Source organism: Emys orbicularis, chromosome 2 (genome assembly GCF_028017835.1).
Source record: "Emys orbicularis isolate rEmyOrb1 chromosome 2, rEmyOrb1.hap1, whole genome shotgun sequence".
In the NCBI taxonomy this organism is placed as follows: domain Eukaryota; kingdom Metazoa; phylum Chordata; order Testudines; family Emydidae; genus Emys; species Emys orbicularis.
In genome coordinates, this window is record NC_088684.1 from 64,460,930 (window position 1) to 64,479,683 (window position 18,754).

Genomic DNA, 18,754 nt, shown 5'->3' on the forward strand with positions numbered 1-18,754 from the left:
AAACTGCAAGCTCCTATTTGCTTGAATAGAAACTGGACTGGAGAGGGCACTCCAGGCACTAGGTCCCAGGGTTCCAAACATTTACGGCTATTGCTCACTTTGAACTGTAACTGTTTAAGCCTCTGTATCTAGGGTATGTGCAACCTTTCTCCTTTCCTTTCAGTCCTAGTAAAATAGCCTTTCTCTTAACCATGTGTCTGTGCCGTTATTGGGACCCACCAGGGCTGGTGCCTACAAGGCCTAGCTGCTGAAAGACCTACAGTGCTTGCATACAAGTCGTGATACACCTGGCACGCTACTGGTATGTTAGGGGATTGGTGTACTCCTGGTGTGCTCGTCGTCTAGCCAGCTAGGTGATGGGATTTGGCTGATGGGCATTTTCTAGGCTGTTTGGCAGAGCTGGACTGAGCTGTTCAAAAACTGGAACTGGCCAGATGGAAATAAAAGATTAAATGCTGAGCAAAGATTTATAAACTGGCAGGGAGCTTCTGGTAGTAAGTGAGTAGATAAAAAGGTTGGAAGATACTGGCATGGGGAATTGTGGGAATGGCATTGGAGGATAACTAAATATGAGCCCGGGCACACACAATTTTGCTGTCTTCACACTGCATTGTGGATAGGTGTGGGGGTAACAGCTCAACATGCACTCTGCCCCATTCCCTCAGCCAAGCGCACTAGCTTGGGTCCAACACACCCTTATATACGTGTTTAAGGGCTTTGAGTGTGGACATTAGGTGGGGTTGGGCATGTGATACAACTTGCAGCGAGCCTGCAGTGTAGACCTGTTCATTGTTGAAATCCAAACCTGTTCCCCTGAAGATAAATACACACAAAGGGGACAGAAAAGAACAATAAAGATGAAAAATACAGCTTCCGTTTCTGTTGCTGACTCTTACTTGCAATCTCACTGCTGGAGAAACGCAGGCAGAGCACATGGCCTGATCAGCCTCAGAGCAGCTGTGACAAACTGGTACCAGCATCGGGTTCTTCAGGGTGTTTCTTTTTGCTGACTAACTGGTCACGAGCTCACAGCAGAGTTGCAAAAGATGCAATCTTGGCCAGCTAAGCCAGACTCTTATTACACAGGAGGCAAAGGAGAAAGATAGGAAAGAAGAAATAAGCAAGGGAAGGAAATGGACACATGAGGGAGCAGGAACAGCAGGAACCCAAGTTTCACATTCCAGGTGCTCTTCAGGGTTTAGCCAAAGCCAGTGGATGTGCTGATGTCATCAGTTCCCTCTCTCTGGTGCAGTCTGGTCAGAACATCTTTCGGAATCAGGACGATAAAGGCTCAATGGTGTCATGGTGAATCCTGGCCCCAGGGGATGGTAAGGGTAGCAGCCATGATGGTAAACCTGGCTCCTTCCAGTCCAGATGTCCCACTCATTCCCACTTAGGGTATCTCTACACTGGAATAAAAGATCTGCAGCACAGCCGCAACTGGCCCAGATTGACTGAGTCGGGCATGCAGGGCTCAGGATGTGGGGCTAAAAAATAGTTTGGTAGATGTTTGGGTTCAGGCTGGAGTCTGGGCTCTGGGACGCTTCCCCCTCACAGGTGTTTAATTGCGGTGCAGACATACCCTTCATGATCCTCAGATAAACAAAGTCCAAGAAGAGATGGCAGCCTCATCCCATTAGCACTAATCGGTCAAAACACATTTTGATGATTTCATCTATAAACATTTCCTACGATTTCTTTAATCTTTCATCTCATATCAAACTTTACTAGGAGTCTCGTTGATACCTTATCTAAATTCTTTTAACTGAAATAGACTGGTAAAATGGGACTGTCTCCAACTTCTGCTGACTTTTATAAACAATCTTACGTAACACGCTGCACTGGACTTTTGTTACCTTGCACAATTTAAGAGTATAGACCTTTGCACAGTATACAAGGCCATTTGTCAGATAATATAGATTCAAATTAGGGCAATTTAAACTTCCTGTAGATTTTTTTTCAGCTGTACAAGTTCCAATTTTCATCTAGGTTTTTATTTTTTTTTAGATTTTCCTATACAAATTTTTTTAATTAGAACATGCATTTGTTTATCGAGCCAATTAGGCATCTGTAGGGATGGCATACTGAAAACATAATTAAACCTAAGGATAGTAATCATTCTAATGATTGTATTCAGTCCCACACAGTAAATTGCATCTTGTTCCAATTTATTTTGTCATTGAACAGCAATTGTACAAGGGTGCAATCTAATATCCTTCATGATGTTTAAGCTCTATTAAGAAGAAACCCTAGATATTTCATACCACTAGTTATCCATTTAAACTGCCACTGAGAAAGTATTATACAAAAGCAGAACTGTGACAATGGCAATACCTCATTGTTAGTCCTGTTAATTTTGAAGTAGAGATACAAATAAATAACATCTATCAATGATGCTTCTATGGCCCCATTACCGTTGTGTCTGAGTGCTTCACAGTCTTGAAATACATTTAACCTCACAATATTCCTGGAAAGGGTGGGGAAGTACTATTAGCCCATTTTACAGATGGCGAACTGAGGCAGAGAAAGACTAAGGCTATATTTACACTACGAGCTAGGGGTGTGATTCCCCTGCTCATGTACACATAATCCCAAGGTCCAGACTAATACTCTAACCACTGGACCATCTTTCTCCTACATACCTTGTCACACATATGCTCCTAATTGAATTCATGTAACATTGATCAGGCAAACTTTCTGCTACATTTGCATTCATCAGCAACTTCTCGGTGTAAATTAAAATCTGTGGGAGAATTACTTGATCCATAGGCTACTGAGGTAAATGGGAGTCTTTACCTTGACTTCACTGGGCTTTGGATGAGGCCCCATATTCAGAAGTCCTCAGTCTGGCAAAAATTCAACAATGAATGTGTTTTGCTTGAGTAAATACTCAAGGGTAAGGTCTTCAGGATATTTTTTTTTTAATATTTATCTCTATTTGTAAAAATGTCTTTGATAGTGTCTGTGTGTTTGGGATGTACATGTTACAGTATATGAGAATGTGCTACGTGCATTATAAGCTAATACAAAGAATGATAAAAACAAATGACAATAAACACAGATAAAAATGGAAAATGGTAATGTTCCTTGAAATGGATGATTAATTATCAGTCTTTCTGCTGTCATTCACAATGATTATCACTGAATTTACATAGCAGCATCTGGGAGCTTATGAGAAGTATAAATACAAATAACATCAATAGCTAGTTCTTCCCTAAGGTGTTCCACATCAGTTTGAATAATTTCTCTAAAACTCTTATGTTGTGTAGACTTGGGCAGAGTTCTAGCTGCTGGGACTGTTTTTCAGAACAGTTGACTTATTAGGCTCTCTCTTTGGTTCAGACTCATGTCAGATTGCTTGAGCAGTTTTCAGGAGCGATACCATTCTCTGTAACTTTCTTCCTTTTCAAGTCAGGGTTTGCTCCAGCTATGGTCTTTTGCACTCCCCTCAGATGTTAGAGGAAACAAATTTGTACTACAGGCCTGTGTAGCAACGGGATCCGGACTTCTTTTTGTTGTACTCTTAGTTAAAATTGGTATTGACACATGACTAAGGCTAAGTTTTTGTCACGGGTATTTTTAGTAAAAATCATGGACAGGTCACAGGAAAATAAACAAAAATTCATGCCAGCCTGGGACCTGTCCCTGACCTTCACTACAAATATCCCTGACAAAAGGGGTAGGTGGGTTCAGCACCCACTGCTGCTAAGGCTCCCTGGTCCCCTACTGATGTGGTGTGTGGGAGCTCTGGGGTCCCTCTGCCCCTGGGGCTGGGCTGCTGTGGGGTCCCCTCACCCGGGACAGCTGGCAGTTGGAGGGTCCCCCAGCCACAGGCCACAGGTAGCTTTTGGGGTCTGACGGCCGCCCGCCGCAGCTGGGCAGCTGCAGCGGTCCGCTGGCCGCCCACTGGCCGTGGCTGGGCAGCTGTGCGGGGTCCCCCCACCCACCCACTATGGCTGGGCAGCTGCAGTTCTGCCAGCGTCCCCGCCACAGCCGGGCAGCTGCAGGGTCCGCCAGCTGCCTGCTGCAGTTGGGCAGCTGCAGGGTCCCCCCACCAGGTTGGGGGCTGGGAGCTGCAAGGGCAGGGCTGGCTGGGAGCTCCAGCCCCAGGGCAGAAAATGTCACGAATGTCAATGGAAGTGAAGGATTCACGTGACTTCCGAGACATAACCGTAGCCTTAGACATGACAAATCTGCAAAGTGAAAGTAATTCCCACCTGGTAGTGTCTGCCAAAAAATCTTTGGTGTGCATAATAATCTTCCTTTTTCCAATCGTGGTCAAATCATGTCAAAGAAATGACACAGGCATCAATCACTCAATCTCAAGCCATTCCGAACACATGGCCATATTCTCAGCCACTGCCCTCCATGTTTGTGCTTATCCAGACCTAGATTTTCTTTAGATTTGTAAAGGCAAGTTAGAAAAGGTGTCTCTCCCAGATTCTAAGCACACTGAGAAAAAAAGCCAGATCAAAACAAAGACAAATGCAACAGGAACCTGCAAATATACAATTGAAAAATATCACCATTTGGGCAATGGTTAATTTGTGACTGACATGAACTAACATACAGCCTGTTCATGTGTAGTCTCCAATAGGTACTTACACTGTCAGTCAATCTCTGAGGGGCTTTCCCTGTGTATATGTGTTTTGTGAGGGGCAAATTCTTTCCCCACCATGCAACCCAAATATCTGTTCTGTGAGCGAGGTGAGGAAGAGGAATAAAAGGGGACTTTTGGGGTGCAGGGGAAAGCCATCTCCTCTACTAGGCCATGGTGTAGCAGGAGAGCAATGCTGTGGCCATTACTGCAGCTCTGAGTTCTGTACAATATCTCCCTTGGTTCCTCGACACGGGCTTCATGGGCCCAGACCTGCAAAGGGCTAAGTATTCTGGCCCCCAACTCAGAAAAGCACTGAAGGGTGTGTTTAACTTTAAACATGTGATCAATCTAATGAATGTAATGGGTGAAAGCTGGCTCCACGGAAGTCAATGGAAGTTTTGTCAATGATTTCAACAGGACCGAGATTTCACCCAACAAGACTACTCATTTGCTTAAAACCAAGCATGAATGTAGGTGCAGGATCAGGGCAAGAGTGCTCAGCACCTTACAGGATCAACCCCCATATGAGGCAATGGTCAGTAAATATATGTAGCAGTGGCTCCAGTAGCTGCACCTGTAGCCCATCCCTGCCCTGACTCCAAACCGATTCTGTGTGGCAATGCATTAGGTATCCCCACTGAGCTGTTCTCAGCGACACTCAGATCTTCTGCTTTGTTGGTGGAACTGCATATCCCAAATTAGCCCCTCCTTGCAAGTTCACTCATATATCAGGTATGTGAGACACCTTCTATAACTGGCATAGAACAAGTTTTATTTTTTTAATTTAGACTTTCTGGGGAACATGGCAGTGGAAAAACTGCAGCCAGGACAGGCCGAGATATTTCATACGAATAGGTTTGGGAAGGAGTTAAGCCATTAAAACCTCTTAAGCTATTTCTGGCAGATAAAGAATATGACCCTTTTTATGGATTGTAAATTTCATAAATCAAGGCTCCAAGACAATCTTGCATATGCCTTTTACTGAGCTGCTCTGAAAAGGGGTCACATGGACATACACCTGCTTTCTCAGCCAAAACCAAAGAGCTACAACAAAGTTTGAGAAGTCTGAGATGGAGCAAATGCACACACAGTGCAATCCCAACTCGATGGTCTCCTGTTCGAATAGGATAACATATAGAATGTTGCAAATCACCTGGGACCATAGTCTAGGAAAAAATCCTTTCTGCACTCAGGTCACATTCAGTCTACAAATTGTAATGGAAGAGTTAGGCTGTCAATGTAGTGCATGATTAAAAGAAAAATGTCCTGTCTGTGCAGGCTCCCACAGAGACAGGTTTTAATCAGTGGATATTTTCCCCGGTATATGAAAGTCTGGTTACATGGTTGACAACTATAATATACAGAGGAGATAATTTTGATGAGTACTAGGGCAGCACAAATCCATTGCTAAAAGCAAACAAACAAACTATGGTATTAGGTTAGCCTCCAGCTTTGCCCATAGAGCTCACTCACATTTAAGTGTGGAGACTTGGGTTCAGGAATAATTTTAAGTCTCTCACTCCAGCTCAATGAAATACCGTTGCATTGTTGAAAGGTTTGTTTACATGAGGTAATTGTTTGGAAGAGCTCTTCTGGAATAACTCTTCCGCTATAGCTATCCCCGAATAACTCTCCGGGTGGGCACTTGTTCCTGAGTAGGAGTAATTTTTTTCAGTTCAGTTTAATCCATTTTGTAAATGGATTAAACTAAACCAGAAAAAGGCACTCCTATTCTGGGTTAAGAATATCCACAGGGGGAGCTATTCCCCCACTTGGTAAGGCAACTCCCATCTTTTCATGTGCTATAATATATATTCTGCTTACTGTATTTTTCACTCCATGCATCTGATGAAGTGGGTTTTAGCTCATGAAAGTTTATGCCTAAACAAATTTGTTAGTCTCTAAGGTGGCACAAGGACTCCTCGTTGTTTTTGCTGATACAGACTAACACGGCTACCACTCTGAAACCTATTCTGGAATAGTTATAGTGCTTTCAATTCTCACTCTACCTTGTTCTGGAATAATTTTCCCATGTAGACAAGCCCTAAGTGATACATTTTGAGCTATAGTTGGTTGTCTCCTGCCAGCTGAATTACTGCTGACCTCTCTTTAGTGCCAGCACTTACTCCTGCTCTCTGGCCTTGTCTTCACTGCCAAAATAGGGTGTGTTTTTAAAAGTAACATGCATTAGCCATCTTCCTGTAAAATCCTAGTGAAGACAGGCACTGTAATTTTTACTGTGATGTACCTAGGCAAGCTCAGTCATGGATACAGGTATAGGGTTGACCTCACCTAGTTACATCCCGTAGCCTCTTTCTTTCTCTCTCAACCTCTGCCCCCACCCCCTCCAACATTCACATTATTTCAATCTATGGCCAATCTGGACAGATCCTACCTGTACCACATAACTATGCTATGTTACTCTGCTCCCAAGACTTCAGCTACTCTCACTTCTTTTCCCTCACAGCTACAATCCATTTTACTAGTTTGATTCAGATGAGATGAGTGGATTTTTGTCTCTGTGATGGGGGTATACATACCCCCGACCAAAAACCCTCCCTGTCTTCAGACAGCAAAACCAGCCTTGCCCTGGCTCAGCTGTGAGAAATGTCAATTATGGAGAGACATGCTCCCAGCAGCTGTAGCTAATGAGGACAAGCCCAAGTATAAAGAGGGAGGAACTGGATCAGAAGGGAAAGGAAAGCTTGGGACTTCAAGGGAGCAACAAATCTCTATCAAAGGAGCTAGCCCAAGGCTGCCTCTTAGAACCCCCTGGAAGTACAAGGGAGGTGGACAGAAAAGGAAACAAACTCTGAGGGCCAAGGGCTTTTTTATGTTATGTTTATGGACTTTGCCTTTTTTTAAAGTTGATTGGATATAAGCCACTGTTACCTGGGTCAAGGACCACTCCAGGCTGCTCAAACTGGTGTTTTGCACAAGACGGTGTGCACCACCACTACATCAGGGTCTGTGAAAGACTGAGGCCAGCGATGGGGACGTGGGTGGTCTGTCCTGGTCATCGGCATGGTGTTCGAGGCCAATGGGCAAGTACAAAGTCAGGAGACAAGTGTTAGAGCTGAAAGTCAGAGCCTGGTTCAGATAGGGAACAGGAGCTGAAGCCAAGGTTGAGCACTGAGTCAGAAGCCAAAGAGCCATAGCCTAGGGTCAACGGTCTTATGGGGCCTTCGTAAGCCAAAGTCCTTTCAACCTTTCACAGGAAGGATTGGGGCCCCCATTGGACAGAAGGTCCTGTCCGTTAGCTGGATCAGAAAGAAGGCCCCAAGTGAGGCTATTTATCCAAAAGTCCTTTCTTTGTCTGTTGGTCATTGGAGAATCTCTCTATATATGTGAGCCTCTCCAGGAGGTGTGAGCCTCTCTGGGGGATTACAACTTGGCTGATTTGCCTTAATCATCACACACTGTTTTTAGTACCACTAGGAGCTGGGGTCACTCTCCCACATGGAATTACATGGCCCACAATGATACATAAACTTACTACAGTAAGATCCCCCAAAGATATTTCAGGAAATTGATGTATCTGTCACAGTTTTCACAAAATCTTCTGTTTGCAGTCATAGTTCCTTAGTGAAGCTCTGTAGTTCTACTGCAAATTTGCTCAGGCTGGAAAAATTTTTTATCAGCTGTTGAACACTCTAAAGCTGCTAATGAATCTTTGAGAAGCCCATAGGCCAACTGCTATTCACATGGCTATTAGTCATGTCTTTTTCATTATTATTATTACACATATGCTTTTCTTTGATACTCTCTTTTGGTATAATGTTGAAGGTTGGCTCTGCATTCAGCATTGTTAACTTGCTTTTCTGTGCCCTGGTACAATTGTTCATTATGGAAAAGTGACACAGTAACTTTCCAACCTAGACAATAAAGATGACAAAAGTAATGAGCTGAAATTCACAAAGTGATGTAATATCAAAAGGGGAAGTACATTTTATTCATGTACATTTTCCATAGGTCTTCACATCCAGTTAGCTCATGTTTTACTCTCACATACTGATGTTGATTGGCTTTCCTAATCAGTCATGAGTCATTCTGGGAAATGGAAAGAGACCTTAGCTCCAGGTTGAACAATGGTGCCATTCCCTAAAGGGATTTTCTTTTGAGAACAGTGTAAATGATGTGCTTCCTAGCATCTTTTCCTATACCAATTATAAAAATACCAGGGCTATAACTAATGGGAATAAGAGGGACTGCTGCAGTTCCTCAGAGGAATCACATTATATACTGATATCATTAGCACTTTTGTTATATCTAACTGATAACTGGGCTGCAATAATCATTCCAGCAGCTCTAGCTTGTCTAAAGAGAAGGAGAAAAGATTTCTTTATAACCCTGTTGACAAAAAGATTCTGGAGCTTTTAACATGGAGTGTAGAAGGGAATTCTTGATGCATGGCACTCATGAAAAGCCACTCAAATTAACCTCAAATGTATTTGAATCTATGGCTCAGGATGATGACCATGTCAACAATCTGAACTTCATTAAGCAACTATTTTTCCAGTATCATTTATTGTCTTGCTTTTAATCTCTTGCTGTAACTTGACAATCATGTTTGTTTTGATTAATTATTTACATGAATCTCGGATCCTCCATTATAATGGCTGTTGTGCAGAATATGGTTTCTAATTAAATTCCATTTCTCTGATGAAATAGTATTTAAATCCACCAAATGTCATAATTCACTGTAATATTAAATAATCAATGTTTGACAGATTCTCTGAAAGCAGCGAGACAGAAATAATTAATAAAGTAAGGCAATTGCATTGGGTTACCATGATGTACTGATGAGGGAGAGAAGCAACAGATTTCCAGAACTAATGTAATCAGATCATGTTGTTTATCATTTTCTTATGGAAGTGACATTTGGTACATTCAGAAGAAAAATGGCCATGAGAGCAGATAGTTGTGTGATAAAACAAGAGGAAATGATTATCTTTCTGAGAGAGATGATTGCATGTTCATGGATGAACCAACAAAACATTGAAATATTCAGTTAAGTAGTTAATGAAAATTGTTAGACTCTGCAGGTGCTTGGATGACATGTCTATGAACGGTAAAGGTAGGATTTTCCAAAGCATTCTGCACTGGGCTAACCCTGCTCCCATTGAAGTCAGTGGTATAACTCTCATTGACTTTAGGAGAGCAGAACTGTTTAATTCAAGGTGTGTCTACGCCGCAGTTGGGAGGTGTGATTGCAGCATGTGTAGATATACCCAAGCTAGCATGGATTTAGCCACGTCCAAGCTGACTTGAGTAACAGTAGCAGCGAAGCTGCAGCATGGGTGGCTACATGGGCTAGCCCCACCCACCCAGGACCTTGAGTTCATACTGCCCAGGCTGCTGAGGCTTCACTGCTATTGTTACTCAATCTAGCTTTGATCTAGTTTGGGTATGTCTACCTATGCTGCAACCACACCTCCCCCAGTGCAATGTAGACATACCTGGAGAGTTACACAGCAGCTGGGAGGTGTGATTCTCAGGCCAGGTAGACAGACACACATACAGTGCTCAAATTATGGGGAAAAAGTGGGGGGGGTGTCTGAATATCAAGTGCCTTACTTTAATTTAAGTAGTATTGAGAAGTAAGGGGGCCATAAAACAGATATGAGGTAGCCTCTAAAAGTGTAGTAAAGGGGCTCGGTCCCACCAACCCCACCTGGTAATACAAGCACTGGACACTTGCTACCTCTAATCAAGCTAACACTTAAAAAATAGCCAAGTGGCTGTGGCTGGGGCCACACAGACAGCTGCTGAGGCTAGCCAGCTGAGTACGTACCCAGGGGTTCAGATGGGACTGTACTCGGGTGACTGGTCAGAGCTGCTCCCTGTGCTGCTGCAGCGCCAACACAGGTACGTCCACCTGTGCTGAGAATCACACCATCAGCTACTCTGTAGATATATTCTAAGAGTGCTTTTGAAGAACCCTGTGTCTGGATTTAAGAGTGCCAAGAATTAACGTTTCAGGATTTAATTCTATTTTAAGATTGTCTGTCTTTGTTTAAATGTGTAAATCGGACTAAAAAATTAAGTGACTTTAATAATCAGGAGGGCAACAAGAAGTTTATTGCAATGTATTTTTTTTACAAAATAATATATGGGCTGGAAACATCCTTGAGTATAGATTCAGCATGATTCACAGGCGCTGCAGTTTTCATATGAATGGGAGCTATGGCCTAGATTCATAAAGGTACTTAGGCATCGTCACATTGAGCATCACAACTCTACGCCACTACGATAAAGGTAAAGCTTGTCTGTGTGGTGACCAGAGAACTTGGAGCATTGGTTAGATACTGTGGAATGATCTTCCCCAGGATCTAAGGACATTCACAAACGTCATCAACTTCCACTCCACACGCAAGGCACATGTCTTTGCCCTTGTCTTCTCTATTATTAAGACAAAGCAGTGTGTACATTAAAAAACAAAACAAAAACAAAAAGACAACAAGAACCAGTAGCAAAAGGAAAACATTCTACTGCATATACAATACCCTCCCCCTCAGGGAGGGGAGAATGAGAGAACAAACCATGCATCAGGTATTAGTCACATCACTTAATGCACTGCTGGAAGAAGCTCAGATACTACAGTGATGAGCATGATATAAGAACCTACATAGAAAACTTGTGAATTAATATGCACTGTTATCTCAAATTTCATTTTTTACTGGAAGTAGCTCTCGTCCAGAAGTGATATTAACAAGAATAACAATCCATGAGGTCAGTCCAACATTGATTACTTGACATTGTGTGGTCAGAAAATTTCATTGGTACCACTGGGTGTCATGTAAAAATATTGCCTTCTCCTTCATGTCAAGAAGAGAGGAGATTAGAACCATAAGGAAACATTTTTAAACATGAGATTGGTGTATACACATATATCATAGAATCATAGAACTAGAAGGGACCTTGAGAGGTCATCTAGTCCAGTCCCCTGAACTAATGGCAGGGCTAAGTATTATCTAGACCATCCCTGACAGGTGTTTGTCCAACCTGTTCTTAAAAATCCCCAATGATGGAGATTCCACAACCTCCCTTGGCAATTTATTCCAGTGTTTAACCACTCTGACAGTTAGGAAGTTTTTCCTAATGTCCAACCTAAACCTAAAGTTTTTCCTAATGTCCATATAAAATGGCTCATTCTGAGTCTAATCCAGAGCCCACTGAGGTCAATGGAAGACTCTCTATGGACTTCAGAGATTGTCTTATGAAAGCCAGTTCCCACTCCCCATTTAGCATTTCCAGTTTTGTGTAAGAACATCTATCTCCAAATAGCCCCCAAAAAAGAGTTTATGGGCCACAGACGTGCTTAAGGCTGCTGCCACTTACGCAACCACCATTTGTTCCCTGCAAAATCCAGCACTCAGCACAGAGAACATGCCTCACTTTTTAAAAATTAAAGGTACTGTGTATAAGGATGTGTTCATCAATAGGAAATTTACCATGCACTGTACATAGAATAATGTATTGTTGTGTAATGCTACCAAGGTTCCCTTTTAACAGTCATCCTTTACAGCAGTTACCACACTACTCTAAAATATGATTGGATTTCTCTAGTTAGTATAGGAAAAAGAGCCTAATCCTGAGAGATGCTGAGTACTTGCAATTCCCATTGATATCAATGAATGTTCAGCATCAGGTTCAGACCTTAAATTACTCTGGCCTAGTAACTGTTTGCAGAAGATGACTCTTTAATGATGACTACTCTAATGCATATACAGCAAGCATCACAGGTGATTGCACTGCACTAGAGGTAAAGGAATGAGGTAAGCAGGGTCTAATATGGTCATAGATGCACTATCTTGTGCATATAAAACTGTTCCTTTTTATATACAGGTTAAAATATTTAAGTAAAAGGAACCTTTGAAAAGCAGAGATCTATTGAAAAGCAGAAATATCTACCTGGACTGATATGCAGTATTTACCCCTTGAGGGATTTCATGTTACAGATAATCTAACTCCCTATCAAATAAAAGTGTTTACCTTCCCGTTTATTTGCACCAGAGTTAGCATGATGAAATGATTTGTTGTGCCAATAAAATTTTTGTTACATTATAAAAAGGTTTGTTGCACTACTATTGCTACATAAAATTGTTATGAAATTTAACCATATTGCAAGCTCCAGAAAGGCACATTCCATTTGTAGAACTAGCTGCCAGAAAAAAAAAATTCTTTCTTTCTTTCTTTCTTTCTTTCTTTCTTTCTTTCTTTCTTTCTTAAATATGGCATTTTAATTCTACTTTGCCATAAACAATTTCACAGGATCATCTCTCTTTTTTGCTCAGTAGCTGTAACCTATTGCTGTCCACTTCAACACCCTCCTACACACACATATACCAAGATCTTGTACAAAACTATGATTATTATATTTTGTGGGCAATTTTCAACTAAATAAACAAAATCTATTCTACTACTCCTGAGAAATTAGGTCCCGTTCTCTCTGTTTCCCCAATGTCCCTTTTAGTTTCAGTAGTGCAAATGTTCAGAGTCCAGTAGCAGAACAATCTGCAGTATCTAATAGACAATAAGCTTCTCTTGATGGCACAATAATATTATATTAAATGGTGTGCAGTTTCAGGCTGGTACGGTAATTATATAGTAACTGCAGTAAGTGGCCCACCAAGGTAAAATTTTTGGATACCCCCATTCTCACAGAAGGATACAGAATGTCATAAAAAAAAGATATAATAGTACTCTAATTACTACAATTTCCCTAACCTTTTTCAGTTGTTCTTTGTTTACATTAGGAAGCTATTTACTATCTAAAATAGATTTATATTCAGACCTGGATGAAGTGTTGCCTTTCTGCACATGTTCTAATGAGTGAGCATTAATTGCTATGGATGAAATTCACTTCCATACAAAGGGCCAGCATTAGGGCTACGAACCACTCATGTTCCCAATGTAGGGCTGTTATGAAATATGAGCATATGAGATCAGTGTACATTTCAAATGGCAAGTTTTATACTCAACTATGCAATTTAAAATCTGTACTGTTATTGGCCATTTACTGAAACCATCCACTCAGTAAACAGAAATAATAGCATGTGACCTGCATAATAAAGAAGAGTATAGGAGTGGTAAAATCTGATGGTAACTGAAAATAGAAACTTACAGACAGTAATATTTGGATGGCGCTGTGAATGACCTCGAGATACTGGAAGTCAATGATGCAGCCCGTCACAGAGACATAGGAGTAATCGTCTAGGATCCCAGGGGCTGAAGGGCGCACCACTCTCCGTATGCAGCCTGGCCCATGCTCTCGCCACCAGGAACGGTGCATTGAAATGTTAAAGGTCATGAGATCAGTTTCCTAGGAGACAAAGAGAGAAAAAGGAATGAAATCCTCGTCTGTCACAGCATTAAAGATGAAAACAGGAAATAATGTAATTTCACTTATAAAATCAAAACTAAGCAAAATAAATAAATAAATAAATAATGTCTAAGATGAAGGCAGACCATTGAAAAGGAGAGAGGAAAATCTTATTGGGGCCATGATCGGCTAGATACTCTACGAAACATAGAGCAAATAATAGTCCCTGTCCAAAAGAAAGTTGGAGTCTAAAAGTACAACCTAATTATTACTTTACTAGAAAGTGTCTCCAGAATGCATTTATTCCTCTGGTAGATAAAGGTGACAGTCACTTACAACAGTGGTTCTTAACCTTTTTGGGCTCAGGACCTCTTTATAAATGTTTATGGCCTGTTATGACCCAGTAAATAGCCTGAGGGTGGAAGCTCTGGGGTGGTTTCGGTTGAGTCCTGCCCGACACTCACCCTACAGTGGCAACTCCTGTGCTGTGGGGCTGCCTGGCCTTGGCTCTCTGTTCTGGGTGTTGCAACCTCCAGGGTTGCCATGCCACTCAGATTGGCCCTGCCCCCATGACTGGACTAAATTTGTGCGAGTCGAGTTGTGACCTGGCTGAGGGGGTTGCAGGGCCACTCACTCAAATTTGGCCTACCCAGGCTCCTGTCATCATGACGGCTTGGCCAAATCTGAGTGGTGCTGGGACCTCTAAGGTTGCTGTGCCTTGAGCAGGGAGGCGAGCCCAGCCAGCCCTGTGGGACAGAAGCCAGAGAAGCTGCCATATGACTCTTTGAAACATTCTTGTGACCCAATTTTGGATCCCAATGCATGGGCTGAGAAACCATAGCCTAGACCCAATGTTATTTCTACAGGATAAGATCTAAAATAAACCTCTACAGAATGCATTTGAGGCAACAGGTCTAGTGGAAATATCTGTTATTTTGTATAAATCAATCAGTATAACATGTTTAGTGTAGTATAACATGCATATTTTCACCCACTTACTTTCACCTTCATTGCTCAGCACAGCAGTAAAAGTGGCAAAAGTCTAACAAAATTTTGAAGACAGCTCCAGTTGTGCCTGCAAAAATGCTTGTCTTCTGGCTGTACTAAAAAAGCATCACAGTTTCTAGGCATATACATGCTTAGTTGTGGGTACAAATGTGGGCTGCTGCAGGTATACTTTTACAGGCTCACCTACTGAACCTTATTAATCTGCCCTACAAGTCTAGCTTTCTGTGAAAGAAGAGGTCCATACCAAACAAAGAGAGCAGGATTTTTGCCATTATATAACATATTATACAGTTGCCAAGTCATTATTTAGACTTGGGGAGATATCTGTCTTTTGACTTTGAACATCATTCTTTGATTCCATTTTAGAAAATTTTGCACTCATGGTAGGGTGATATCTTACTGAATTGAAATAAAACTTGACAGACAACTCTGCTTAGGTAAAATATAATTATAAATAAAAGCAAGAGCCAATAACTGGCAGTTTCTTATGTTTTGCTCAGTGCAACAATCCCTGTTATTTTATTACACATTACTGATGGGCTTTTCTCTTTATGCTACTAAGCCATGGAAAAGTCTCCCCTTCCATATTTGGTTGTGGGAACTTTATTAAGGATTTTTCTGCCTTGAGTCCCTGAGGGCTTAAGTGGGACTTAAGTGGTGCATGGGCCTTCTACTCGGCCTCCATGCAAGGGGTGAATTTCACCCTAATTGTTTCATAATAGTTGTTAGCCTATTTTTCTGCATAGTGCAGGAAGAACAACATCAAGTAGGGATTACCCTGTAAACTAACTCTGAAGCTATGTATCATTGCAAGCCAGAAATATGATCTGCAAAAGAACTTTACCATTAGAGACAATTGTTTTTTTTTTTTTACAGGAGGGAGCCAATACATTTATGTACAGTACTTCATTAAAAATAAACGGTATAAAGGAAACACACATACGTCCTTAATCTCATCTAGAGATGGATGAAAATTTGGAAAAGTTCTCCCAGATTTGTTTTGCAAATTTTGACTATGTTTTTAAATTTAAAATTTGTCATCCAGCTCTACTCTTATTCTTATTCAGCAAAGCACCTACAAATATGCTTAATTTTTAGCATGTGCTTAAGAAGGCCCATTGACGTCATTGGCCATTATCATCCTTCATTCAGTAATGGAAGAGGAGACATTTGTGAAATCTATCTGACTTTCAAGCCACTGATGGTACAATGAGAGAAGGAAACTCCCATATCACCATCAAATTCTCTGCTCTGATATACAAAAGATGTGATCATGGCACTTTTTGTATCATTACTTTTGTTCAGCAGCTGTGGGTAAGGGTGAATGCCAGAGTGCCGTACCCTGGTTCTCCAAAGCAGATGCAAAAGGTAAATAATTATCCAGCAGAGATCAGTGTCTTATAAGTGTAAACTAACAAAAAAATCACTTGGTTCTTTAGTTTGACCTCTAATATGTCACTCCACAAAGTGGCAATGTTACAGCTGATAAATGTTAAGCTACTGATCAATAAATGAAAGCCTGAAAAAAGAATGAATAATTTGCAGTAGCCAAAGTGTATCTTCTCTCTAGGAAACACCTAAGCTATATAATGAGTCAGATATGCCATCCTTAAAAAAAAATAATCAACTAGTGGTTTTACTATTTATACTGAAATAAAGAAAGTCAAATAAAAACAAAGATGAAATGAGATAAAGAACATTGATCCACTCTGTGTCTCTTACTTTTCCATACAAAATGTTGTTTATTGCTAATAAATTATAAAAAAAATACTAATAATTATTTGTTTGATAGCACTGCCTACCCACCCATTGTGCTAGACACTATACAAACACTTATCATTAGACTTAGAAGGATTCGATTTTTATTGGTAAATGTCACTAAGCATCAGTTTCACCACACACATACAAACAGACAAAAATATTTCCAACAATATCTTCCATAAAGAAAGTCAAAGTGAGAAAAATGCTGCTTGAGAACTTAGAGTATGATTTAAGGAACTTTGTTTATTTTGAAATCTGATGTTGGCAGATTGTGTTTTAACAATTATAGTGCTTTAACGATTTGAATCTCAACATCTACTATCCTTAAAATATTGTCTGAGCTCACCAATGATTTTCCACAACTGTGAAAATGTAAATAGATAAAAACAGGAAAAAATGCTTAAAAATAAACATTGGTATTATTCCTCAAAAGTATATAAAAATTTAATTCTACCAAGCCTACTTATAATCAGGGCCGGCTCCAGGCACCAGCTGAGCAAGCTGGTGCTTGGGGCAGCAGATTGTTCGAGGCGGCATTCTGCCCAATCCTAGGGTGGCACGGCCGCTTTTTTTTTTTTTGTTCCGCTCCGGCCGCCCTGGGGGCGGCGGCGCGGAGAACCAGAGCACCCTGCAGGGCAGTCCTCTTCCTTCCCTCCCCGCCGAAAGGAGCGGAGCCCTCGCAGCAGGCGGCAGGAGGCGGCGCAGCGGGAGGGGCCGCGTGGCAGCGCCCCTGCTGTAGCCCTGGCCGCCCCCCTCTCTCTCTCTCCCGCCCGCTCCCTCCCTCTCCCCCCCCCCCAGACGGTCCCCCTGCACCCGCGCTCTGGCCGCGCCGCAGGTTTTTTTTTTTTTTGGCTTGGGGCAGCCAAAAAGCCAGAGCCGGCCCTGCTTATAATATGATAATCCCTGTTCAAAAAAGCTTCCAAACTAGGTGATCTTAACAATAAGCAAAATGTGTTCATGTACAGAGCCGTAATGACCTCTGCATTTTAGGTACAATTAAAGTGTTGTGGTTTTCGAGGAGGCAATATGAATATCATTTTGAACAAATAATTCACATGTCATAACATATACAATACTGAAACACTACCACTCATTTCAGATGCCACACATCAAGATTGTGGAAAATTTGTTAAACAATAAAGCATCTAAATACCAGTTCAAATGTCTCAGCACTTGCATTGCCTTAGATAAGTGCACCGCACAGTGTTACATTTTAATCCAGATCTATAAAGTGTATGCACGTGGGATAAATCCCCGTTTCAGCAAAGATGTGTTTAACCTTAAACACATCAATAATCCCATCCCTAGTGAGCTAAACATTCAACAGGTGTCTAAATCCCACTGAAGTCAGTGGGATTTAAGCACACGCTGAAGTGCTTTGCTGAATAGGGATGGGATTACTCGTGTTTAAAATAAAGAACGTGCTTAAAGTGCTTTGCTTAAATTTGGAACCAGAAAATCCAAAGATTGTTTCTCCCAATGTACAGCTTATAAGTACCATTGTAATTTAGTCTGGGTGTCTCTGCAGAACTGCTCACAAAACTACCACTTTGGAAGGTGCTTAGACTGTAGCACTGATTGCTTACTCCTTTCAGTATTATATGAAAGTTAAATGTTTGTTAGGGAAGTCCAAGAGGATGCTTGCAATTTTTCAATATACAGCACATACAGTTTTCTCATGTTAAAAACAGCCATTAAGCAACTGCTTCAAGACACTCAGTCTTCCAGAAGGTAATGTAATGTAAATTGCTGTTTTCTTACAAAAGTATGCAGTTTTTCAAGCTTACTACTACTGATTGTGTACCAGACTCTATGCATCTATATAACAGCACAACCTTGAATCCAAAGAGAGAGTGCAAAGGCACAGTGCTTTAGGATTGGTTTCAGTGGTAGCCGTGTTAGTCTGTATCAGAACCCCCCCCCCCCAAAACGAGGAGTCCTTGTGCCACCTTAGAGACTAACAAATTTATTTGAGAATAAGCTTTTGTGGGCTAGAACCCACTTCATCAGATGTATGAAGTAAAAAATACAGGAGCAGGTGTAAATACCCGGAAGGAGGG

At 41.4% G+C, this 18,754-nt stretch overlaps 1 protein-coding gene across 1 annotated transcript in view; it reads right to left on the reverse strand.

Annotated features, from left to right (window-relative positions):
- The window catches only part of NKAIN3 (sodium/potassium transporting ATPase interacting 3), a 279,433-nt gene that overhangs the window by 112,204 nt on the left and 148,475 nt on the right, over window positions 1-18,754 (reverse strand). Inside the window, exon 4 of the mRNA XM_065398298.1 lies at window positions 13,728-13,925. Coding sequence (XP_065254370.1) covers window positions 13,728-13,925 — 198 coding nt within the window. The remainder of the gene's footprint in view (window positions 1-13,727; window positions 13,926-18,754) is intronic.